This window comes from Ranitomeya variabilis, chromosome 4, assembly GCF_051348905.1.
Source record: "Ranitomeya variabilis isolate aRanVar5 chromosome 4, aRanVar5.hap1, whole genome shotgun sequence".
In the NCBI taxonomy this organism is placed as follows: Eukaryota; Metazoa; Chordata; class Amphibia; order Anura; family Dendrobatidae; genus Ranitomeya; species Ranitomeya variabilis.
In genome coordinates this window covers 622116942-622144599 of record NC_135235.1, presented here as the reverse complement: position 1 = coordinate 622144599, position 27658 = coordinate 622116942, and the positions used below count along the sequence as shown (strand labels likewise).

The 27658-nt window shown below is 42.1% G+C and overlaps 2 protein-coding genes and 1 long non-coding RNA gene across 4 annotated transcripts in view; 2 read left to right on the top strand and 1 right to left on the bottom strand.

The window, feature by feature from the left end:
- Positions 1–19140, top strand: part of LOC143766099 (uncharacterized) — a 68256-nt gene extending 49116 nt beyond the window's left edge. The window contains exons 2-7 of one of the 2 annotated variants that reach the window (XM_077253489.1): positions 5401–5504; positions 6694–6996; positions 9403–9672; positions 13850–13975; positions 14265–14300; positions 16401–19140. In XM_077253489.1, the coding sequence (XP_077109604.1) occupies positions 5438–5504; positions 6694–6996; positions 9403–9672; positions 13850–13975; positions 14265–14300; positions 16401–16459 (861 nt within the window). In that variant the 5' untranslated portion in view covers positions 5401–5437 and the 3' untranslated portion in view covers positions 16460–19140. The remainder of the gene's footprint in view (positions 1–5400; positions 5505–6693; positions 6997–9402; positions 9673–13849; positions 13976–14264; positions 14301–16400) is intronic. The other variant, XM_077253490.1, reaches the window with a different exon arrangement.
- Positions 1–27658, top strand: part of LOC143766102 (coilin-like) — a 946917-nt gene that overhangs the window by 534245 nt on the left and 385014 nt on the right. The window lies entirely within an intron of this gene.
- LOC143769261 (uncharacterized) lies at positions 20790–22838 on the bottom strand. The gene is made up of 3 exons (XR_013214312.1): positions 22572–22838; positions 21751–21877; positions 20790–21656 (listed from the first exon to the last, which is right to left on the bottom strand). It is a non-coding gene; the product is annotated as an uncharacterized LOC143769261 (long non-coding RNA).

Here is a 27658-nt window from a genome sequence, read left to right as displayed (position 1 = left end):
CTATCCGGTCTCACCAGGCCAACAGATCGCACTGGTGAGCCAGGACGCCGTTCCGGTCCCAGCAGTGATAAAATCCCTCGCCGGGAGGCCCTTCTCACTGGCAGACGCACACGTCCCTCCGGGGCACAGCGAGACCGGGCTTCTCGAGGTTCCGCGGGGCCGGGCTCTGCTGCTTTCCCCACGGGATCATCTTCCTCCGGTGTTCCGGCAGCAGCCTGGAAGGCAGTACATCGCTGCACGCCCCACGCTACCCAGCCAGCCTCTCCCGTAGCCCTCCTCCATCTGGTGTAGGTCACCGCGTCACCGGGTTCTAGGTCGCGGGGGAATCTTCCGCTGCAGGGCTCCACCTCTTCCCGATCCACATGGATTTGTAGCGGCTCCCCGATTTCCTGGATAACCCCGCGTCCATATTGGGGGTTAAAAGAAATCACGACCCCCCAGTGGGATGAGGGAACCTCCGCGGTGGGGTCAGGTCCACCTGCACGGCCGGCCGAGGTCGGGTTCGCCATGCAGCCATCAAGCGCCGCAGGTGTTCGGCCTCAGGCGTGATCTTTAGGCCCGATGCCTGCGGCGCACCTTCAGCCGCGGCCAGGTTGGGAGAAGCAGGGGGCACTGGAACCAGGCAGATCTCTGTGGGCTGGCCCAGCCTAGCAATCACGCGGGCGTCGGCCTCCAGGCGGGCAGCAATCTGCCGGGCCTCTGCCGTGGCCATGCTTTCTTCCAACGGCGGCCGGGGAGGTCGGCCCACCGTTGGCCCGGCAAGGGTCAGCTCCCACGGTGACGGTGTACCCCGGGCTACATCGGGCTGCCCAACCTCTCTCCGCGCCCGATCTTTCTCATGCGGGGTTTCTGGCGCTGCCATCTTTGTCTCTTCTCCCGCGTCTTCTTCCCGCGGTCTCTTTCGTGGGCGGCCCCGTCTCCATGGTCTCCACCCTCCAAACAGGATCAGGAGGCGGACCTCAGCTGTTGACGGACACGTCCTCAAGACACAGAAATATTTGGACTGGGCGGCCATTGTTGTTCGCGCTCTCCAGCTTGTCTACGCCCACCTCACGCCCCTCTTCTCTTCCTGCGCTCTCCTCAGCGCTGTAATGGCGGCGGATTTTTGGCGGCAAATGGCACAGCACACAGTCTTTGTAATAAAGCACAGTCAAAGCACGATAAATCACAATTCCAAGGCACACATGACCTGATTCTTCAGGCTTAAGTAGATCCTGTTCGTGACGCCAAGTTTGGAGCGCCCCCACACCGCCGCAGGGCCGAGGGGTACCCGGAGCCGGGCCTCTGGGTCTCTGCTCTGGGGTTGTCACGGTGGCTAGACCCGGTCCGTGGCCCTGTCTGTCAGTGGGGGACGTCCGGTGCAATAAGTGGTGTTGTAACGGTGCAGTTGTGGGGTGCAGGTCGCGGTAAATAACGAGGACACCAGGTTGCAGTCTCTTTACCTCTTTACTGGAGATCTCTGAGTCCTCAGTCCAGAATACGGTTCACCAGGCTGCGCAAGTCCGGCCGGTCCAATGGCACCTCCAGAGTTCACTTCACAGGTGGAAATCGGTGCCTTCCTTCTTAGCGCTATGTGTTGTAGTCCTTCCCTGCTGTGCTTACGGAAAGTACCCCACAACCGTTGTGTCTGTTTCTTAAGTTCCCTCACAACTCGATTAAATGATGTTCTTCTAATCTTCCGTCCCTTCCTGATGTTACAGTTAGAACGGCACCCGTTTGTCGGATAGGCCTGGAGTTCTTCCGGGACCCTAGAGACGCCCCTCTCCCGCAATTGCCTCCCAAGACTTCATAGGTGATATGTGTTAGACAGCCCGCCTTAAACTGACTGTCCTGCCGCTGTTTAGAGTATTGCTTGAAGCTGAATGTTATAATACTCCCTCGGCGTTCCGGCCACCGGTAGTGCGCCTCAGTAGGGTGTTGCTCCGGTCTTACAGCACGACCCCTACTGGAATTCTCCTATTGCTTGATTTCGTTTCTCACTCAGCACAATCTATCTCGCTTCTAGTCCTTTCTTGGGTCCCGCCGCTTCCCGGAGCTGGCGCGGACCCGTTACGTTCTTTTCAATGCCAAGCCTCTGTCAGGATCCCACCCCTGACAGAGACCCTACTGTCTCTTCCTCCACAACACCCTCTGCCACTAGGTGTTGCTTCGTCCAATCCAGTCAGCTTTCTGATCTAACTTCCTGCCTGACCCCCAGTTTACCCACTATGGTGGGGAGTGGCCTAATGAATAGAACCCTTAGCTCCCCCCGGAGGCCCGGCTGTGAAATGTATTGGTGTCTGTGATACCTGATCAGATGAACTCCTTCAGTGCCATCAGACGCACCATGGCTCCCCATAGTGGCGGAGCCACAGTACTGCAACGACCAGGACTCTGGGGCGCTGCACCTACATGGCCTGAAAATTCTTGCTCTGAAAATTAGCTTTAGCCCCTGTTAGATTTTGGATTGTCTCATAATGGAGTCTAATCATATGATCAAGACAAATAGAGTGTCTGGACTATTGGAGAATAATATTATATTGAACTTTCCTGAAGTGGGCTTGTGTTCAGTGGACAGCTTCTAGCGAAGATGTTAATATCTCCAGCAGCTTCATGACTGGTCTTATTGACAGATATGGATGACGAATTGCATTCTTCAGTGCTGTCTCCAGATTCAGAATTCTGTCTGGAGACAAAGAAAAAGTCATGTCTGCAAACTTTTTTATGGAGCCCAAGAATATGGGGTCCATCATACCAAGAATTATTTTGGTACATGGACTTAGTTGGGACTTTTCCCAGTTCTCCAGATATCCATGCTGGTTCAGAAGAGTTAGGCTGCCATCACACTAGCAGTATTTGGTCAGTATTTTACATCAGTATTTATAAGCCAAAACCAGGAGTGGGCGATAAATGCAGAAGTGGTGCATATGTTTCTTTTATACTTTTCCTCTATTTGTTCCACTCCTGGTTTTGGCTACAAATACTGATGTAAAATACTGACCAAATACTGCTAGTGTGACGGCAACCTTAAGGTGAGAGACCCATACTGCAACCTATGGCTCTTCGATGATGCTATGAGGAGCTTTCTTTTCTCTTTTCGATAGAACCAACCCACAACAGTCCTACTCACCCCCCATAATTAACGGTTTAATACAACGTAGATACAATGGAGGCTAGTAATTATAAAGTAGGAGCTGAAAAGGCATTTATCTCACCCTAGAACCTTCAATAGCAAGGATAATCCGATAAAGTAGATTTCCTAGTTTACATTTATTAGCCAAAAAGGAGACCACCATATGAAAACACTCATTAATATCCATACTTTGGGGAGGAATTTACTAGGAAATATGTTGGTGAACTATTATGCTGTATAATATGCTGTATATTATGATGAGTCTCAGAAAATATATCTCAGGTCAAAGACTAAAATATTACCTAGAAGCAGAAGTCAATAAAACCTACAATTTTAGCTTTTGTAATAACACTCTCATAATTTTTTAAATACTTAGAGCAGTGCATGAATAGACATAGGATATACTGTATGTACTGGTAGACTTGGCTAGTGTATACATTACATTATTTATCTTCATACTGATCCTGAGTTACAACCTGTATTATACCCCCAGAGCTGCACTCACTATTATTATTATTATTTACTGTTATAGCGCCATTTATTCCATGGCGCTTTACATGTGAGGAAGGGTATACATAATAAAAACAAGTACAATAATCTTAAACAATACAAGTCATAACTGGTACAGGAGGAGAGAGGACCCTGCCCGCGAAGGCTCACAACCTACAAGGGATGGGTGAGAATACAGTAGGCGAGGATAGAGCTGGTCATGCAGCGGTTTGGTCGATCATTGGTTACTGCAGGTTGTAGGCTTGTCGGAAGAGGTGGGTCTTTTTGAAGGCTTCGATGGTAGGCGAGAGTCTGATGTGTTGTGGTAGAGGGTTCCAGAGTAGGGGTGATACACGAGAGAAATCTTGTATACGATTGTGGGAAGAGGAGATAAGAGGGGAGTAGAGAAGGAGATCTTGTGAGGATCGAGGTTGCGTGTAGGTAAGTACCGGGAGACGAGGTCACAGATGTATGGAGGAGACAGGTTGTGGATGGCTTTGTACGTCATGGTTAGGGTTTTGTACTGGAGTCTCTGGGCAATGGGGAGCCAGTGAAGGGAATTTTCCTGAAGCTCTGGGACGCAGACTAGTGAATCTGCGCACGCGCGGCCTCAGAAAGATGGCCGCCGCCACCGGAAAATACCGTAACTCACCAGCGCTGCTGCTCTCCATCAGTACCGGGCCGCGGATTCACCTCAAATATGGATGGGACCTGCTCACGCCATACAGCTCACCGTGCCACATCATGCCCGCACCTCTGTCGCCGCCACAATGCCGGTAAGCCCGCCGCCACCAGGAAAACCACCCAGCTCTGCTGCTCTCCTTCACTACTGCTGTGGCGTCACCTCAAATGTGGAAGGGACCCTGGCCGCTGCCACCTGAGTAAGTGACCGCACGTCTGCCACCGCCACAGCAACCTCCCCATGGACACCAGGCCATGGCGTCGCCCACCTAAGCAGGATGGGACCCTGCTCAGGTGCACGCCGTTCCGCCCACCGCACCTCAGCATCACCTCACCTCTGCCACCACCATGCCTCCTGTGACCCTGCTCTGCCACTGCCTGCCCTCAGGTAAGAGATCTTAAATTCGGACAATAAGACGGACCCCCATCTTATAAAAAATCTTTTTTTCTGCATTTTTCACCCCAAATTTGGGGGTGCGTCTTATAGTACGGTGCGTCTTATAGTCCGAAAAATACGGTACCTTCACACTCAGCAACTTTACAACGAGAACGACAACGATCCGTGACGTTGCAGCGTCCTGGATAGCGATATCGTTGTGTTTGACACGCAGCAGCGATCTGGATCCCGCTGTGATATCGCTGGTCAGAGCTAGAAGTCCAGAACTTTATTTGGTCGTCAGGTCGGCGTGTATTGTCGTGTTTGACAGCAAAAGCAACGATGCCAGCAATGTTTTACATGGAGCTAACGACCTGCGAGAACGATAAGTGAGTCGCCGTTACATCACAGGATCGCTCCTGCATCGTTCTGGAGCTGCTGTGTTTGACGTCTCTACAGCGACCTAAACAGCGACGCTGCAGTGATCGGCTCGTTGTCTATATCGCTGCAGTGTCCCTGAGTGTGACGGTACCTTTAGGTGTGTTTCCTTATCTCTATGTACCCTCTTACCTATTTACCCTGATCTCACTGGGCCCCCGCTAAGCTCAGTAAGTAATGTTAATTATGTGCTAATGCCATCAGTAATATTCACCCAGTGTTCATGTCTACTCAAAGTATTTACATTTTGTTCTGTGCAGCATCACTGAAATGTTTTGTGGGTTTTTTTTTGTTCTCTCTGTAGGTCCTTGCCTACAAATAAAAAAAAACAAACATCTGAAATGGTTTGGGATCAAACAAGATCACTTGTGCTATTGCTCATCATCCATGGAGTATCCTGCCGTGATCGTAAGTATGCTTCCAGAACAGCTATAGAAGGTGCTGAGGTTTGGGTTACATGTGGTGGCGCCAGGTGTCTCATGGGAACTAATTTTGTATCTTGTGCATAATCAGACATGGAACAATACACGGGCATGTTATAATCATGGTGTAAAATTTTGATAATATTAGAACCTATGCAGGGGGACATATCTAAAAATGAGGTAGATCTGGTATAGCTTTTTGGGAGCCCCTAAATTGCTGATCCTCTATATTACTGGCTGAAGTGTCTCTTTAATTTTCTACACAATGTTTGGTGACACACTCACACAGCACTACTCTTGGGACATGTTGAGTTGGCACTGTTTAGGTGATTTAAAAAAAATGCCCATGCCCAATTAAATGTCACATTTTCATACTTAATGGGTTGAAATTTTCCTCCTCACCAGAATGAAGAAAACTCCATAGCTCCTTCTATACGGGGTTATTCTGTAATTCCGTATTTGACTTTTCAGAAGGCCTTGATACACAGCCAACCAGAACCCAACCCTGTCCTGTTGAGGAGCAGAAATTTCTGACATAGCTTTTTCAAATTTTGGGCATTGACTTACAGGGTATTGTACCCACCTACAGGGGGCATTAGATAGACAGTTTTCAACCTTCTGGTGGAGACATTAGTACTTTGTACACTGAAGATCTGGACATGAGACCCTTACTAAATCAACTATATCTGTGAAGAGCATGCACATGAGATCCTTACTCATGTAAGGATATGTTGTATTGTGCTGCTGTAAACCCAAAAGTACAGTACTGTCTGACTTCTTCTATGCAGCAGAAACTTAAAGCGAACCTATGATGATCAGCATACCACCAAACACCATGTTTAAGAGCTAAATTCACTGAAAATATCATGCTATATATTTTTTGTAAAGTTTTAGTAGAAATAGTAAGTTAATTTAAACTTCTGATTATTCTTTGCTTAGGAGTCCAGTGGACTGTCAGTCACTGAGTAGGACCACCTACTGGACTCCTAAACTGTGAATATGCAGATATTTAATGAATAAATTATCATTTGTACTAAATATTTTAGAACAAAAACATACATCAGTCTACACAGCTCTTTAACGTGCTGACAAAAAATTGGACTGTGTCTTCAACAAGATGGGTACCCTTTAACAAATAGGACATTAACATGTCTCCTCCTTCTCCTTTCTACTAGTATTTAATGCCAATTGCAGAAGTGAGATTTGTCCATGTGGGGAATCCGTGACCATCACTTGTGACCTGAACGATAAGCTTGTGAACATCAAAGTACAAAATGAAGACACTGAAGAGACATTTCTTCAAAGTGATTTCTTTACAAAGAAGAAGCCAGAAGATGGAAAGATTTCTATTGAATGGACAGATGTCAAAGTGATGGTGACCATCTCCGAAGTTACGTTTTCTGATATACACAAATATGTTCTGCATCTGTCCGCAGATTCAGGATTTCAAACACAATACATTGATTTCAAAGTTTCTGGTAAGAATTTTTTTTACTATAGTAATAAGAAGAATTTGTTTGTTCAGCCCTCTGCTTTGGCCATATGACCTTTTAGCCGTGCATATTAGAAAGTGCTGCCTCCCATAGAATTAGAAAATGCTGCCCTCATAGAAAAACTGATAATTTCCATAAGCATTTGGTGTTTGTACATAAGTGCCAGCCAAGTCGTAATGAGTTCTCCACGCTATGAGACTGGGACTACTGGGTCCTCTCTAGATCTCAGATCAGCTTTCAGTCACTCTCCCTAATAAGGCTAGCAAAATCAAGGCAAACCCTAACCACATGGTGACCTTTTTAAAATGTCCACACACCCAATGAGTTTCTCAAAAAAAAAAAAAAGCTGGGTCACTTGTTCTTGAAGCATCTTTTTTTTGTGTGTCTTTCTACTTGTGTAGTTAATGGCTTTGCCACCGGCTTTTGTTTTTTTCCACTAGTGAGTGTCCTGAAGAATGGATCGGTCACTGCTTTTTAACAGCTTCACACCTCTACAAAAGTGGAGCAGTTAAAAGACATTAAAAAAGAATGAACGTGCACAGCAGGTTGTTTTTACACTGAGGTGCATATGTGCAGTCTTTTTTAAGGGCTTGTCCTACAAACCAAGTTCATTTTAATCATAGTATCATAGAATGTTAGCGTTGGAAGGAACCTCCAGGGTCATTGTGTCCAACCCCTGCTCAATGCAGGATTCACTAAACCATCTCAGACAGATGTCTCTCCAGCCTCTTAAAGAATTCCATGGAAGGAGAACTCACCACCTCTCGTGGCAGACTGTTCCACTCATTGATCACCCTCACTGTCAAAAAGGTTTCTGCAAGCCAAACATTCCCAGATCCTATAACAATTCCTCATGGGACACAGAAGTCCACTCACAAAACTATAGATCTTGGAATAATAATAAGTTCCACATTGGACGTGTTTAAAAAAATGTTTAATGTTGGGATAATCTACTATATAATTGTCTAAGGGTCACTTCCGTCTTTCTGTCTGTCCTTCTGTCTTTCTTTCTTTCTTTCTTTCTTTCTTTCTTTCTTTGTCTGTCACGGATATTCATTGGTCGCAGCCTCTGTCTGTCACGGAAATCCAAGTCGCTGATTGGTCGTAGCAAAATGCTCACGACCATTGCCACGACTAATCAGCAACAGGCACAGTCCGGCGGCAAAATGGCCGCTCCTTCCTCCCCGCAGTCAGTGCCTGCTCCATAATCCCCTCCAGTCAGCCCTCACACAGGGTTAATGGCAGCGTTAACGGACCGCGTTATGCCGCGGTGTAATGCACTCCGTCAATGCAGCTGTTAACCCTGTGTGACCAACTTTTTACTACTGATGCTGCGTATAATGATTTACATCTGTTAGCCAGCATAAGTACATGTGGGGGTTGCCTGGTTGCTAGGGAATCCCCACATGTAATCTAGCTGGCTAAGAGATGTAAATCATTCATCTGAGGTGAGGAAAACTAAATCTCCGAGCAGTAAAAAATACTCGGAGGACACCCGAGCATGCTCGGGAAATCACGAGTAACGAGTATATTCGCTCATCACTAAATGTAATACAACGAGGCATTGCAGATTTGCATTTTTTTCCCACAGACCAAATCGCTGCTGCAATTTCTTCCACAAATCAGATGACATGCACCCATTCAAGTCTATGGGTTTGTGTAAAACAATTTACGCAGACACAGACAATGAAGAAGATGGAAAAATTAAGTTCTCAGTCTCCTCAGCAGTCAGCACGTGTGCTGCAATTCTCTCGTTCAAGAGGATCACATCACAGTAAACTGATCCTGTGATCAAACTCGGATCAGAGTTTGAAACGAGTGTCACTACCATAATCGAGCCAATTTTCTCGGTCGTGTGACCCTGGGCCTTACAGTCCTCCCTTTCTTTGAGCTCAGCGGTGCCCTCATGGTAGAAATACCCAAGTCTCTCTCTTTGTGCAGTATCGCTTGGGCCTCCTAGAAACTCACACAAACATTCCTTGGTGCAAGCACATTTCTTATGGACTTTTGCCTTGTTGTCTCTCACCAACATTGCGAGACAGATCTCACCACCACAATGCTCACCATTACTCTCTGCTTGCTTGCCTGGACACCTGTCAAGCTCATTTGCAACAATAGTAAAGTTTGGGGGCTCTACTGAGCATTGCGGTCCACCAAGCCTTTTCACTCAAGGGCCATAAGAATGTGGAAGAACCGGTGACAAATAGAAAACACATTATCTGGGAGATTTTAGCATACACTTGGGAGATTTGCCAACTCTAACAATCTCCTGGATTTTTCAGGAAAGTTTGTATTTTTCTAAAAAAGCAGGGAAAACAGAAGGACTGTACCCCTGGCACTACCCCAGTGCAAGTTATCTAACATGTCTATATATTTCATTGTTCTCCCCAGGTATGTGTGAGCCAAAGATTTCTGAAATCCTTGAAACAAAAGAGCTTGTATGTGAAGTAGAGAGTGAAAGTAATTCATCAATAATCTGGAGGAATGATCATAGATATGTGTACAAGATGAACAAAACAACCAAAAAATTAACTCAAGGTTATAAGCTAAGGAGTACTCTGAAATTGACGGAGGAGATTGAGATGGAAGATAACAAACTATGCTGTGCTGCCTCAGATGGTTTATATAAAGAGAAAGAAGTATGCTTTCCAAAAACATCAGGTGAATACCGCTACATTTTGATTGTTCTGTGACGTGAGTCTTGTGAAGAGAAATAAAAAACTAGACCGAAACATACATTTAAAGGGAACCTGTCAGCAGATTTTGCCGCTATAAGGTGCAGCCACTGCACAGCACTTTATCATGCTGTAGATAGGCCCCCGATCCAACCTGCAAGTGAAGAAAAATAAGTTTTATTATACTCAATCGTGGGGCAGTCCGGTCGATAGGTGTCGCAAGTCTGGGTCCGGCGCCTCTCATCTTCTTGTGACGCCACCCACCTGCTTTTTCATTGTTCCCGACATCGTGCTACTGCGCAGGCACACTTCTCTGCCCTGTTGAGGGCAGAGTAAAGTACTAAAGTGTGCAGGTGCTGGGCATCTCTGACCTTTCCCAGCGCCCAGAGATGTACACCTGTGCAGGAGTGCCGATGCCCGGGAGCGATGATGAAGCAGGATGGCGGCATCGCAAGAAGATGGGAGGCGCTGGACCCGGACCTGCGACACCCATAGGACGGGACAGCCCCTGGGTGAGTATAATAAAACTTATTTTTCTTCACTTGCAGGTTGGACCAGGGGGCTTATCTGCAGCATTATAGAATGCTGTAGATAAGCCCCAAAAGGCAGTGGCCGCATTTTTTGGCGACAAAATCTGCTAACAGGTTCTTTTTAATGATCCCTATGTGATATCTTTTGTTTATACCATAGACTATGGTGTCCAAGCAGTGTCATCCATTGACCAAATAATATACAGTAGTTGTTAAAATATTAATGCTGAGATCACTACTATACACTGTAATGCTAAGTTCACACTGGACATTTTTGCTGCATTTTTTTCTGCAACAAAACCTGATTTCTTGGCAGGAAAAAAGCTGCTGCAAAAGCGCATGTTTTGGAGCATTTTTTGTTGCAGTTTTGGTGAGTTTTTTTCATGCGTTTTTTGGGCTAACTTGTGTTTCTTTGTGCATGCTTATAAAGTTTAGTGCCCCCAGAGAAAAAAAAATACTTTCTGTACAACCATGCCTGTAGATCATGATCGGACTGGAAAAAAATTGCATAGCTCTTGGACCATGCAAGTGCTGCTTGATTTTTACATACTGATGTCCTTTGAAAAGCCAGCAATTCAGCAGCCGCATACAGTAAAATCACAGCGTGACCCGACAAGAAAGAATAAATTACATATAGTATATACACATAGAATAGATAGATAGATATAAAGATGACAGTGACACTGATAGATAGATATGAGAGAGATAGATAGATAGATATGGGATAAATAGATAGATAGATAGATAGTACACGGCAATTCAGCTGCCGTGTACAGTAAAATCACAGCAGGACCTAACAGGATAGAAAAGATGGATTGCATACAGTATATACACATAGAATAGATTTATATATAGATGTCAGTGACATATACAATTAGTACCGTGTGTGTGCAGCCTATTGTACATGTATTTAATTATTAAAAGATTATTTTTCTGAAAAAATGGTGTAGGCTCCCACATAGTTTTCTTAACCAGCACAGGGAAAGCCGACGGCTGGGGGCAGATGTTAATAGCCTGAGATGGGGGTAATACCCATGGAGCTTCGCAGGTTATTAATGTCAGCTAACAGCTGTATACTTAGCCTTTACTGGATACTAAGATGGGGGACCCCCCAAAAAAATGACATAGGGTCCCCCTATAATTAATAACCAGCAAAGGCTAGGCAGACAGCTGCGGCCTGATATTAATAGCCTAGGAAGGGGCCATGGATATTGGCCTCCCACAGGCTAAAAACATCAGCTCTCAGCCACCCTAGAAAAGGCGCATCTATAGGATGTGCCAATTCTGGCACTTAGCCTCGCTCTTCCCACTTGCCCTGATGCGGGGGCAAGTGGGGTAATAGTTGGGGGGGGCTTGATGTGACCTTTGTATTGTCAGGTGACATCAAGCCCAGAGGTTAGTAATGGAGAGGCGTCAAGGTGCTGTCAGGAAGGTTATAGGAGTTTACCGTGAGACACTGAGCTGCGATAGCAAATGCTGCTCAATGTCTCTGCTGGATGACAGGCTGTATGGTCGCATCATGCAACCATCAACCATGCAGCCTGCCATCTACAAGTAGCAGAGCTGTGAGGTCTCATCCTGCAGTCATTGACTTTTCTGCATCAAAAACGCTACAAAAAATGATACTACGCTGAAAGATGTGACACGCTCGATGTCCAAAAAAACATGCAAAGTGCAAAATACCAATGTGTGTGCATGAGATTTATGAAATCTCATAGGCTTTGCTGGTATTGTAAAAAGCAGCTGAAAAATAACATAAAAAACGCAGCAAAAAACGGCCAGTGTGAACTTAGCCTTAAAGTGATATATTGTACAATTTTCACAGACTGTCTATGCAAATCATACCATACAGTGCTCAAATATCTACATACAGTGCAAAATAACCATACCAAACAGTACCTTTTTCAAACAACTTTATTAAAATTTTCAACATAAACAGGTGAAAGAGGGAAAGGGGATCAAGGTAAAGTCGAGAAATATTTCACTTCATTAGGAAACAACACAAAGGAAAGGGATTTAGGGGGAAGCGATAATATATAACAAAAACTAACAGTATTGTGTTACACTAATATAATGCGGTTATTAGTAGGACCAAACAGTACCGAAGTAAAAACATACTACAGTATGGTGTCCAAATTATAGTGCCAAATAATAAACAAATAATACTTCCATACAGCTGTCGAAATAAAAAAAATTCATAAACTGCACAGTGCTTAACACCATAAGTAACATTGTCACTAGAGATGAGAGAGATTGATCTTTGGAAGATCGAGTTGGAGTTGAATTTCCTAAAAATCACAGTTTCACTCAAATTTGAATATTTTGAAATTCGTTTAGCTGTTCACAAAAACAAGTTAGCCTGGCACCATGTCCCACACTGCTGAAGCAGAGAGTGGACAAATGTAATTTTGCGTGGCCGCAGTGACCTCACCATAATGCCCTACAGCTATGACATCTTGTGGATTATCGTATGTTGTACAATGGTGGTTTGTACTTGGGCCATCAGACGTCAGCGGCTCCCAGTGGAGCACAGTTTCCATCTCCATATGCACTGGCTAAGTCTCTCTCTCCTTTAGAGTATAAGTTCTTATGGTCAACAGGTCCTCCCACTCTCTCTCTTGTAGAATGGAAGCTCTTATGGTCAGCAGGGTCCTCTCTCTCTCTCTTGTAGAATGTAAGCTCTTATTGTCAGCAGGATCCTCTCTCTCTCCTGTAAAGTGTAAGCTCTTATGGTCAGCGGGGTCCTCTCTCTCTCCTGTAAACTGTAAGCACTTATGGTCAGCATTGTCCTCTCTCTCTCTCTTGTAGAATGTAAGCTCTTATGGTTAGCGGGATCCTCTCTCTCTCCTGTAGAGTGTAAGCTCTTATGGTCAGCGGGGTCCTCTCTCTCTCCTGTAAAGTGTAAGCGCTTATGGTCAGCGGGGTCCTCTCTCTCTCCTGTAAAGTGTAAGCGCTTATGGTCAGCGGGGTCCTCTCTCTCTTGTAGAATGGAAGCTCTTATGGTCAGTAGGGTCCTCTCTCTCTCTTGTAGAATGGAAGCTCTTATGGTCAGCTGGGTCCTCTCTCTCTTGTGGAATGTAAGCTCTTATGGTCAGAAGGGTCTACTCTCTCTCTTATAGAATGTAAGCTCTTATGGTCAGCGGGATCATCTCTTTCTTTCTCTCTCTCTCTCCTGTAGAGTGTAAGCGCTTAACAGTGTGGTCCTCTCTGTCTCCTGTAGAGTGTAAGCACTTTTGGTCAGCAGGGTCCTGTCTTGTAGAATGCAAGCTCTTATGATCAGCAGGGTCCTCTCACAATCTTTCTCTCGTAGTCAGTAATCTCTTATGGTCAGCAGATCTGCAGGGTTCTCTCTCTCCTCTCCCCATGTGTTTTTCTGAACAATTACAATCTTTACAGTATTGAGATTCACACAACTTTACTCACCGCAAATCTAATTTTTGAGGGAAAATTCAGGGAAATATAAAAATTCGAATTTCAAAATATCCACTCATCTCTAATTGCCACACTACCATACAATACTCAAGTATTAGCAGTAGTGAACAAATAACTATATCAAATAGTCTCTTACTATTAAGACCAATGGACTATAGTGAATAGAAAAATGTATTAAACAACCTGAACCTTTCTTTTCAGCAATACTATCCCCATTAAACAGCAAGAATTCTACTGTCTCAATAGTCGCCATATTTGTAGTTGTTGCTTTGGTCGCTGCTGGAGTTGGTTACTTAATGAAAAGGCGAAATAGGATCATTTTGAGAGGTAAATATATTCTACAGTTCACAAAATTTTGAAATGATTTAAACTGTTATACCAACAAGCTTTCATTAATTTTAAGAGATTTTCTATAAAATGAATGGCCCTCCCTTAAGTAAGGCCATCATTACCTGATTTATGATGGTTTAATTCCAAGCAACCTGACCAATCAGATTGATTAAAAAAAAAAAAAAAAGTTGCAACAAGTAAAATCCACTAAAAAAATTAAAAATAAAATTACGAGCTTTATTATAACTATTATATATCATTCACAGAGTATTTTAATTCCTTCTAGCTCAACGTCTTTCAATAGCATCCCTCCTGGGGCAAGGTGAGTACCACAGTTAATAAAATTAATTTTCACCTTCCCAAAGAACAATTGGGGCAAAAAAGACCCCCCACACTACAGTAAGCACACAGATGGGAATACATAGGTTTCTCAAAAACCCAAATAACTAAGAAAAACAACCAAATTGACATATGTGGATGACCCAAAAACTTAAATTTACCTGTAAATTTTTAGATTAATGGGAAATATTTTAAAGCTTTATTAAAATAATTAAAAGCTACGTCTCTTGAGTAGTGGAGAGATGAGAAGATATCAATTAATAGGTTCTAAAAAATTACTTTTGGTATCCTACATTTACATCGGCCATGGCTGTTCACCTAATTGGTCAAGGTCCAGCCCTGGAAGACAGCCAATTTTGTTAAGGGTAAGCCAGACAATTTATGACCCCAGCTTTATAGTCCAATGCCAAATGTCCCATTGTTTGCAGCAAGGATAGGCAGTTAATTTTCCTGAGGGGCCACATGAGAAACCATAATTGTTGTGCATGGCTGAAGCAATTGGCTAAAATTGATTCCTCTCAATATTAATATTAATATATTACATATAATTGTTTTATATTAATATTCATGTCATTGCTTAATATAGCTGATACTGTTGATACTATATATTATGATAGATTTAATTGTACCTTGTGTTCTTACCAGTAGCTGCTAATCAGAACCATATAATTTACTGCTTTTTAAAAAGTTTATAAATCATATGCTCGTGTTATTCAGTCTTTGTACCATAATCAGTAGCTCTCCCAACACAATATGATGCTCACACAAGCCCCCAAACAGTATGATATCCCCACAGTCCTCCCACACACACAGTCTACAACACAGTGTGATGGACCTCACAGTCCCCCACTCACAGTTTGATGCCCTCACAGTCACCCAACACAGTGTGATGGCCCCCATAGCCTCCAAACACAGTCTGATGGCTCCCACAGCAGCCCACAGTATGGTAGCCCTTACAACTCCCCACAGACAGTATGATGGCCCCCACAGCCCCCCATACTCACAGTATTATGGTTCTCACAGCCACCCATACATGTTATGATGGTCCTCATAGCCCCTCACATTGTATGATCCACATAGCCCCTCACATAAAGTCCCCCAACACAAAGTCCCCCAACACAAAGAGTGATAAACCCCACAGGTTCACAAACACAGTATGATGGTCCTCACAGCCACTCAAAAAGTATGATCCCCTCAGCCTTCCCTTTAATGATGACCGCACAGTCTCTTACACAATAGGATGACCCCCACAGCCTGTATAATGAGCCCCACACACAGTATGACAGTCCTCACAGACCCCACACATGGTATAACAGTCCCTACAGCCTTCCACACACGGTGATACAGTCATCACAGCTCCCCACACACAGTATGATGGTCCTCACAGCTCAACACACATGGTATGATAGTCCTCACAGCTCACCATACATGGTCCTCACAGCAGCCCTATGCACAGTCCTCCGCACACCCATCCCACAGTATTATGATCTCACATATTCACCCTTAAGTTACTGACAATTAGAAAAAATATAAACTAGCCTTGCTCATGTTCCCCTGGCACTATTCACGGGTCTTTGCTGTGTGCACTGAGGCTCCGTATAATAGATGCCATCTAGTGACGTCATCGCTTCTCCTGCCCACGACTCAGTTACACATGCTAAATAGTGGAAGAAGGAGCCTGCACTGCCTGCTCCACAATTATAAACATCAATATCTGGATCCTAAAAATCTCGATATTGGTGAAATTGAGACATGGGGCAGTGGAGGACAACTGAATAGTGCAGCCCATGGGCCACTATTTTCAGTCCTTTGGCTATCCTATTCTGAGGGCTATTCTGTCCCAAGGGTCGCACAGGAACAACGAAAGGACTGGATGTGGCCCACATTTTGCTCAGGTCTGGTTTGGATGATTTTCCAAAAATCCTTCAAATCATGGAGAACACCTGTCAAGACGGGATCATTGAAAAAAAATATGGTTATATGTGATCAATGAATCTTACCATACAATACTCTGTGTCACCCATGAGGCAGCTCGGGTTATATATCACTTTCCTAAATGGTATTTTCTTTTCTTTTTAAACAGAAGTCCTGCAAGAAGGGAACACACCTATACCACCATTACTGCAACCACAAACTGTTTAAGGGAAATAACGTGTGAGGAATCAAAGAAGAACCGTGGTTACTTTAATAAAATACCATGTGTGACCCATGTTAAGTTGGTAGAAAATGGGCACTTTACACTGGACTAAAGAAAATCATAGGACTGGTGATCTTAAATGATGTAACCTATTCCATGAGGTTGATACATCTCTACTTTTTGTAAAGACATATTTTACATTTGTTATCTAAAGGAGTCACCTTCATCCACCCTCTTTAGTAATCCGATGGTTTAAGGGGGCTGTCCTTTGAAAAAAACAGTTTTCACCTATCTACTTGTTGACTGGTGGAGGTCCAAGTGCTGAGATCTGCATAAATTGGCAGAATGAGAGACTTTTTGTCCCTGTTAGAATGTGTAGCAGTGCGCAAATGCGACCTGCACTCCATTCATTCCCTATGAGGCTGTTGAGCTCTTCATTCAACCTCAGCTTTTTCAGAGAGCCCCTGTCCTGCTCCTTCATCTCTATCAGGGAAAAAAGCCTCCTATTCTTCTGGTCGGGGAGGTCCGATCAGCAAGATATCTTCTATCTTGTGGATAGGTGATAACTTATTTTCATTGAAGAGCTACTTTAAGCTTTTCTGCCTCCTGTCCTGAAAAGAAAGCACCTCCACCATATCTCCATAACGAGAAAAATAGAATACCACCATCAAATCGTCCAACATACCCAGCAGAAATGTGTCAAACTGCTCAATCTGATAAATTGGGGGTAGGTCCGGGATTTAAAAAAAAAAAAAATTTCCTTTTTTTCCTAGAAACACTGTTACTTCTGTTCATGGGCTGTGTCAGGTGTTTCAGCTCATTTTTATTAACGTGAATCAGGCTGATCAGCACATATTCATTTAGTACCTACCTGCCATCATACATAGAATAGTGGGGCATCAAAGTAGTCTGAAGTATTACATTATGATGCCTTAGTTTTGCATTAGTTTTCATATTTGGCAATACATCTAGTGTCTGCTGGTCTTAATTCATAAGATGTATGTTTTCCCATTTTCCCATAAAATTAGAGAATCTTGCCTCAATTACATATTATGTACAGTATCTGTATGCCATGAAATGGTTTTATAAACTAAAGTCACGTATGTTATGTGACTCAGTCATGTATCACAAGATTAAAAAAAAGTATCTTACATTTTAATATTAAATAATATCAATTTATAAAGGGTGTAGCCTTGGGACTCAATAGATGGCTCATGAATTAACAGATGTAGCTGGCGTTCACAGTTAATAGCATAGTGCATTGGTGTGTTGAGCGAATATACTCGTTGCTCGGGTTTTCCCGAGCATGCTCGGGTGGTCTCCGAGTATTTGTTAGTGTTTGGAGCTTTAGGTTTCATCACCACAGCTGAATGATTTACAGCTACTACCCAGCCTGAGTACATGTGGGGGTTGTCTGGTAGCTAGGGAATCCCCACATGTAATCAAGCTGGCTAATAGCTGTAAACCATTCAGCTTGAGGTGAGGAAAACTAAATCTCCGAGCACTAAAAAATACTCGGAGATCACCTGAGCATGCTCGGGAAAACCCAAGCAACGAGTATACTCGCTCATCACTAGTGTGTTATGCAAATAGTGTAGCTACACGACCTTGTTATTCAGTGCTGGACACGGGCTGAAAATGGCTTTTTGTACAAGAACAGTACATGGGCCCCTTTAAGTGTCTTTGCTTGCGCCTTTCGAGATGGAAATGGCCCCTTTATCTCTTAGGCCCCTGTGCAGCTGTACTGGTTGCACCAATTGTATGCCCACCCCTGCTGTTATTGTAGCGTACAAGCTCATGGATGCTTATAATAGGACCTACAGACATGCTTTCCTTAATTTGTTTCTAAACCTGACTAATCTAGAGATTCATGCCATCAAATACGTCCAATGGATGCCATCTATTGGCCATCCATCACCCCAAAGGTCCCATGTTATAAAAAGGTATACGTTGACATATACATTTTTTTAATGGCTGTTAGTGATGAGAGAACGTGCTCGGATAAGGCGTTATCCGAGCATGCTAAGGTGCTGAGTGCTCAAAAAATATGTTCGAGTCCCCGCGGCTGCATGTCTCACGGCTGTTCGACTGCCTTAACACATGTAGGGATTGCCTGTTAGTTAGGCTTGAACATATTTTTCGAGCACGCTGAATACACTCGGTTAGCACACAAGCATGCTCAGACAACGTCACATCCGAGCTCATCACTACTAGATATACATTGTTTTGATGAATGCCTGCGATTGATTTGTCAGCCACCAGCCTCCCAAAGAACAAGTAATGGCAGACATATCTGTAAATCGTGTAATAGGACAATATAGTTATTCCACTGTAAATAACCCTGAAAGTTTGCACGTGGTAGCAGGCATAGGATATATAAGTATAGGAATCCCAAAATGTGAATTTTTGTGTAAAGAAGTACTCTGGAAAAATGTCTATAAAAAATTTAGGAACATTATTTTTTCAAAAATAGTAAGAAATTAGAAAAAGTCTCCTAAAATAAGTCCAATATCAAACAGGTTACGGGTAAATGATTAATATTGAGCACTTAATGTACATGTATATACACTGTATAGTGAATTTGTATAATCATGCACACGTATGTCAGCAATCTCACATCCAAAATGTTTGCGTATATTTTTTTTCTACTGAATATGAATTGTATTGAATAAAGCTAAGTATTTTATGTGTTTTCATTTTTTTCGTCTTCACATTTCCTTAAAAATCATGGTGGCCAGGGTGGACATACCATCGGTACAACCTCTGCACTCAGGGGCTCAATAGGTTAGGGGTCCACTGTCATCAATTTCTCCTCTGCCGTCCAGGAAGATTAGCTACAAGCGTGATGGGTTGTAAACTTCTTGATTATGTGCAGCACCGTTTACAAAGGAACATCAAGATCTTCGGAGATGGACTTGCAACCTTGAGATTGTTGACATTTTTCAACAATTCTGGTTCTCAAGTCTTTAGACACAGACAAGTTTGAATGAGCATCACAAACAAAGTTGATTACCCACAATTTTAAAAAAGTGTCAACAATTTTGACCAGCCCATCTTTGGTTTTTTTGCGAAATGATGTACAATTTGCCTTTTTTCTCTCTGTTTTTTTGTGTTGTTCCAATAAACACATGTTTAGTTACTTTGTGTGTAACAAAATAAGTGTAATTGCAATAATTTTAGGGGAGAAATACTTCATTTTCTGGAATAAACTCAAGGGTGCCAACATTTTCGGCAATGTCTGTACACAGTTTTGGAGATAAAACAGTTGCTCTATCATGAGATGCCTTTTACCGTTTTTGTCCATCACTGATGGTGGCCATGACTAGAGTTTTTTTCTTATTGCAACATTGCCAACTGTCCTGAAATTGCCAGGACTGTACCGAAATTTCAGAAAAAAATTTAGAACATTCTTGAAGGATTTTACCATGGTGGTCCTGAGGGCAGGATTAATGTTGGTCAGTACAAAAGAGCTGTTTTATTGTAATGCAACTGCAAGGCAGTTGCACGCAACCTCCACCAGGGGGCGCAGGTAAGGGGAAAAAGGTAGCACTAACTGGGTAGCACCACAGTGTAAAGCATGGAGTGCCACTAGGAGGCGGCAGAGTAGTCAGACAGGCCAGTCAGCAACAAACAGGAAGACGAAGAACCAGAGGTCACAGCAATGCACGTGGTCAGAGACAAGTCAGAAATTGGAACCAGATGGGAGCTCGGGATCCAAAACGTGAGACAGAAGACGTAGTCAGGGTACGAGCCAAAGAGTCAAAGCCAGATGGGAAATGTAGTAACAGAGACAGAAAGCAGGAGGCTGGGTTCAGAATTCAAGCTGGGTCATACACTGTAGGGAACCACCAAACACACACTAAGTCAGGGACAGGGAACGGGTCAGGCACAAATATGGGTAGTCAGAGGCAGAAGGATCGCTAGGACATATGGGTCAACTACTCAAAGCCAGAGACTGGAACTATTACTGACACAACTTCCTAATAATTGGAACCAATAAATAGCCACCCACGAACCAAAGAGAGGCAGGAAAGGTTAACCCCTCCGTAACCAGGCCAGGGAAAGAAAAGCAAGAAGCAAACCCCGACCTAGATCATGACATTTATATCATAAAGTAGCCATGGAGTATACATTATTGTAAAACTTCAAATTGTCTGAGTTATCAGTTATGTAATGGAAAATCACCCAACATCTATATTAAAAAAAAATAACTTTCGTATCCTTAGACACAAGTACTTTAGCTAATTACAACCTCTTTCACTTTCGATTTTCACAACATTTTTTGACATTTCTGTAGAACTATGAATAACAATGACTTTAGGTTCCCAATATTATTCAGCAGCAGATATTCTGTATTGTCTCCTTTTTTCAGGAAGCTGGTTAAATATCCTGCTTACGCTAAAGGGCTTATCCGGTCTTTCAAAGTTATATTCAATTCAATCAGCAGACTATTTTTACACAGCTAATAGCGTTCTCCCCTGGAGGATCATTAGTAAGCCTATCACGTAACTGCTTTCCCCCTGTGTGTGTGAGGTCTGTAAGGTTTTGCTTTCTGATCTTGTGCCCCTTTCCCAGTTCCTCCACTTACTGAACTGCCCAAAAGACCTGAAAGTCACATATGATGTCTCCTCCTTAATATGAGCCACAATAAAGACCCATAGGAGCAAAAGAGGAAGAGTTTATGTAAACTTCACTTAAAATTGGGTGGTTTTGCTCCAGTCCTGGAGATGGGGCATAAAAAGAACTCAAACTCCTCTAGTTTAACCTGTAGGATTGCAGCGTTGACCTAGGCGAAGGTAACATACCATGAGTCAGTAGGCACTTGTCCTCATCTTGAAGAGAAGCTCAAGCAGCTACAAGAAGTAATTATGAGTTTATGACCACTTTATTAACCCCCTCATTGTGATATTGCTTCAACTTCAAAACCACCTCGCAATTGTTTTTAAGACTATACGATCTCCATTTTGACTGTAAGATTGCTGCCTGTAGGCAGTAGCTTTGGTACATTGTCCAGATATCAACTGGGGAGAAACTAAAGAACAGAAGATATAATTAAAGAGATTTTCACTAATTGTGAGCCAGAAGCTGGAAAACCACATATCTATTGATGGTTATACTCTTTAGATTGGTGTTGGCCAAATATGTTAAAAATGGAGAAAGGGGAGGAAGATGCTGCTAGACCTCTGTTCGCAACTGTTCTTCCTTGAAAACAAAAGGATAAGGCATGTTTAAGTCTAATGGCTTTATTCTTCTGTTGCCTGACAGGGAAAAGTCATGACACCCAAATATACATTACCTGGTCAGCCAGTCCTGCCACTTTTATCAGGTTCATTTTGCCTCCAGTATGCTAATGCACAGGAAAGGCTCCGGACTGTGCCTAATGCAGCAGCATGCATGTCACAGGCAATGTACAAAGCTTAATCCTACATAGAAAAGAAATACCAAAAATATCTAATAAATATAAAATTAATGAATATAAATAAAACATATAAACCTAAGAAAATATTCATCAAGCACGTAAAAATTATTTTATTAGCATATAAGGCACAAATGGCACCACAATACATAAGAAAAAATATAATAAAAACAAGGAATTTTATTAAAATACTTTAAAAACAAAAATACAAAGAAAAATAATAGGACCTGTATGCGGAGGGCAGGGTACGTCAGACCAATTGATAAAAAATAAAAAAAAATAAAAAAATACATCCAATTATAAAGAACGTATATATATTAGATGTTAGATATTAGAAGTTTTCTTATTTTAAATGATGACTGGTATTAAAAATATATTAAATATATTTATATGAATACAACACACTATTACTAAATAATTAAATAAAGTGCAATATTACCCATAAACAATTCATAAAAAACAAGAGTGCACATATAAGGAAGGGAATATATATATATATATATATATATATATATATATATATATATATATATATATATATATATATACACACATGTATAAAATATTCATATATGTGTAACCAAAAAAATAATAGTGATATCCATTAGGAAAGTGCCAGGGCATAAAACCTCTCCTGATAAAGGTGCAATACTATGAACAGGGAGACAAAATAATAAAAAAAAACAGCCACAAATACCAACCGGTATGACGCACTGCTGCCCCCGCACACACCTCTCCAACGCACGTTTCGCTGCCGCTTCGTCAGGGAGTGAATGTACAAAGCTTAGCCTACTGTAGGGAGGGTTAAAGATGACTGGTTTGACAAAGGCCTAATATCATTTACTGAAAGCACAAGGCTATGTAGATTTGTGGTTGTCACCCTGTGTGCTCTGTAATTATAAACATTCAGCACAACAGGTATATACTTTTTGACATTTTTTAAGTTATTCAGAAATGTGCAGGAGTCAGCAGTGGCATCCTGACAAATGAAGTATAATTGACCCCAAATAGCCTTAAGTAGCTAAGTAGAGCTCTAGTGTTGTCTAACTGGCTGCACAAGTTTTCACATACTTAAGAAATCGTGTCCTCGCCATTTATTTACTAAAAGGTCAAAACAATCTTCGGATAGGTCTCAAATATATGTGAGAAGATCGTATTAGTAAAGTCCATGATCTTAGATTTCCATTAATATTTAGATGCATCTTTGACCTCGGAAATTATTTTTGCTGATGAGAGGCTGTAACATCAGCGGATCAGGCAAATGTTCGAAATTGTCTATTTGTGTGGATCTTAAGAGGAATTTATCCCAGAGCACAATAAATATAAGACATAAAATATAAAAAATACCAATGCTCACTCTACCGTTCACCTCCGACACCTTTCTTCCTCACCACACCTGTTCGGTCCTTGCTGCACCTTATTATCATTGACACACCAAAATTATCCTATCTACTAAGCCATAAAGCAAGAACATGAGTAGAAGTAAAAGAAAAACACTTTAACAAAGGCCAAAGTAACAATTAAAAGATACAAGTTTATTAAACATTTCATATAAAAGAATCATAAAAGTCAGACAAATTACCACAGGTATCAAGGAACGAAAGGTGGGTACACCCAGAAAAAATGGTAGTGGAAAAGCCTGGTAAGTAGTGATGAGCGAATATACTCGTCCTCCGAGTATTTTTTAGTGCTCGGAGATTTAGTTTTTCTTGCCGCAGCTGAATGATTTACATCTGTTAGCCAGCATAAGTACATGTGGGGTTGCCTGGTTGACGTACCACGTTGTCGTGGCAGAAGAAGTGTGCTGCGATAGTGCGCCATTGTGTGACCGGAGTGAGAATTCTCGATACGTCACTTCATGGTTACCAGGTGGCATCACTGATGTTGTTCACAGTGCCGGTCAAATTGTGTTTGCACGCCTCAGTTATCAATCATCATGGGCTGTGTGGTAGTTAAAGTAGGCTATACCAAGGGTGGATTATTTAACAGAAATTAATGAAAAAACATAACAGTAAACGTACGGTAAGTATAAAGGTGCAAAATAAGTGAATAAAGTACTACAGTGAGGATGTCCATCACATGGTCACACAAAGTAGGTGGGAAAACACAAAAAGCGTTATTACTGTGGAAACATTGAAAATAAAACTAAAGAATACCATAATACGAGTTATACTTACAAAAAAGATTATTAATAATGGCAAAGACTGAAAGAAGTAAAATAACGACATAATCAAAACATGTTACTAGAGAAATAATATAAAAATTGCTCATGTGATATCAGAACAAACCCAATATATAAACAAATATTAATCAAATATGTATTAGAAAGTGCATATTAATAATATATAAAAAAAATTAGTTAGACATTTTAAGTTATATAAAAAAATTTTTTTTCATCCATTACAATAAAATATTGTGATTTTTTCGGTATCTTTGTCAACACATCCTGCATATTATAGTAGAATGTGCAGGAAATGTCTCCAACGATATACAGTACTCCATTGATGTACTGTTTCAGCACGGCAGGTAAGGAAGTGGAAACTGGCAGAAAACCTATACAAATAGTAAGTGGGAACAAGGGACACCTGACTGAAAGTAAGCTGATTGGCTATCAAAATTATAAATACGTATCTGGCCAGTATCCAACCATCCCTGGACGAAGCATTTCCAGCGAAACGCGCATCGGGTGTGGTGGGTCCCCACATTTACCATTCCTAGGTGACTATACCTCTTCTCTTTGATGCCCATGTGTTACACTTCAGGTCTCTCGTTTTGTTGCATTGTCTGATATATTTAGTATATTATATGCATACTTACCACTATACTGCTATAATTATAGGGTATTGTGTGATGTGATTGGTGCTATCATGTACCTTTTTACACTTTTCTTGTATTTGTTTACTTGTCTGGAGTGCTTGCACTATATCATCTACTGTAATCATATGCTATGGGGAAATATATTGAGAGATGCCCCGGCTATTAAGGGGTGGTGGAGAAGTTTTTTCTCTTTATAGTTTTGCCTTAAATACAAGTCATTATTTTCATCTAAAATCCATTTTATCTTTTTTCTTGTTTTATTGTCAATCCGTAAAAGTGGAGTAATACTCTGACAACATTGTTCCCATCAGCGACCTGGGAGTCAGAGATAATAATATAATAATAATAATAATTTTATTTCTATAGCGCCAACATATTTCGCAGCACTTTACATTTTAGAGGGGACTTGTACAGACAATAGACATTACAGCATAACAATAAACACAGATGAAAACCGATACCAAGAGGAGTGAGGGCCCTGCTCGCAAGCTTACAATCTATGAGGAAAAGGGGAGACACGAGAGGTGGATGGTAACAATTGCTTTAGTTATTTGGACCAGCCATAGTGTAAGGCTCAGGTGTTCATGTAAAGCTGCACGAACCAGTTAACTGCCTAAGTATGTAGCAGTACAGACACAGAGGCTATTAACTGCATAAAGCGTGTGAGAACATGATGCGAGGAACCTGATTATGGTAAAAATTTTGAATAGGCAACACAGGGATAGCTAGGTTAATGTGTTGAGGCGGTAGGCCAGTCTGAAGAAATGCGTTTTTAAGCCACGCTTAAAACTGTGGGGATTGGGGATTAATCGTATTAACCAGAGATCCATTCAGGCGTCTTCCCCATGCTATACCCTTTCCATATGAGCGCTGTGTGCATCCATTTCAGCTATTTTCCTGCCTCCTGAGCCCTCCTGTTAGGGTCTTCTGGAAAAATGTTCGAGTTTCCCATTGACTTCCATTATACTTAGCACTCGAGTCGAGCCCGGCCGAGCGTCCGATCTGCTCGCTTCGAGTACCGATCATTTGAGCATTTTAGTACTCAATCATCACTAGTTATAATCATCACACATATATTCAGTAAGTAGTAATAAGTATAATTTTATGTGAATAAGGCACTAGTTAATTACAATCTAATATGTATATGGCAATTGTTTATTATTATCTCATGTAAATATGGTGAAAGGTAAAAAAGGGCACACGACTAGAGATGTATAAAAGGCCATAATAAAGCAATAAAGCAAGTGTTATAATCATACATGTATATAGATGTCATATATCAAATATCATGGAAGACGCACAGCATGTGACAAATGCACAACATGACAGAGTTGTACAATAAAAAGAAAAGGAAGTTTACAGGATAGAAATTATTATTAGTCAAATCAGCAAATGTCCCTATCACACACAAACGCAGCAAATCTGCAACCATACAGTGCCTTGAAAAAGTATTCATGCCCTGTGAACTTTTCCATATTTTTTCACTTTACACCAACTAACTTAAATGTATTTTATTGAGATTTTATGTGCTATACCTACACACAGTGGCAAGTATTTGTGACATGTAAGGGAAAGTATACATGGTTTCCTAATTGTTTAAAAAATATTAATCTGAAAATTGTGACGTGCATTTGTGTTTGCCCCCTGTGAGTTAATACTTTGTAGGACCACCTTTTCCTTTGCTGTAATTACTGTATTTGTATTTTGGGGTACAGCATGTCTCCACCAGCTTTGCACAACGGGAGACTGAAATGTTTGCCCATTCTTCTTTGCACAACGCCGATATGGCGGTGAAACGCGTTGTGAATAAAAAGCCTTTTCCACATCATCATTTCTGAAGAATTGATTCACTCCAGCAGTGCAACCCACCTATGTGTCCATACAACTGTATCCAATATCCTATATGGAGGATTTATCCACCAGCCACAGGGCAGCACGAGCTAGTTTTCTTCATGCCTACATAGGAATTGTGCCTATCACAACTACATCAGGTGAGCATAACCAGCACTCACCTACTCTCCCTCCATAGGGTATCACCCTATTGTGCGCTCTGCTTCCCACACAGTAGATAATGGTACACACACTTGATGACACACTTGTAACAAGATGGACATCTTGCCCATGTTCCCCTTGAAGACACGCGTATTATTATGATCTGTAATGTGTATTGTGACATGCATTATTAGTGATGACGCTGTAGTTTGACAAAAAAAATAGAAAGTTAGGGTTAATGATTGGGACTAGCCCAGAGTGGGAAGGGGTAAGGTGCAGGGACAGAGACAGTTTCCTGTCAAAAAGTGAGATAAGGCCCAGTGTTCAAGAGAAGCAGACTAGTCAGCAGAGCCGCGTGATGTGGGTGTCCCTGATGTGAGTGGAGACCGAGGCAGTGGATAGCAAGATCTGGAGTAAAGGAAGCAAAAGTGATCAGGAGGAGTCTCAGGTGGTCTCCGAGTATTTAAGCGTGCTCGGAGATTTTGTTTATGTCGATGCAGCTGCATGATTTGCGGCTGCTAGGCAGCCTGAATACATGTGGGGATTGCCTGTTTGTTAGACAAAAAATGTAGTCATGAGGTTGGAAAACAACTATTTAACAGGTGCCTTAAAAAAATGTATGACTCCTGCTAAAACCGGGTGAGCTGACACGTCCACTACAACAGCCCAAATAATGGCTGCACTCTATAATACCGTGAGTGAACCCACTTGCACAATTCAAAATGGCAAGGCTTACTGTAAGTGTCGTAGGCCTCAGTGGACTGAATGAAAGAAAATATGTCTCTGTTGCCCATAGCAACCAATAAAAGCTCAGCATTCATCTCTTAAACTGCTTTGGTAAAATGTAAGCAGAGTTTTGATTGGTTGCTACAGGCAGCATAAACAGCATTGTATATAACTTGCTGTTACACTGTCTAATTCTAGCAAAAATGGTATGACAATAAAACAATTTTTCTGCATATTGCTAACAGCCCGAAGA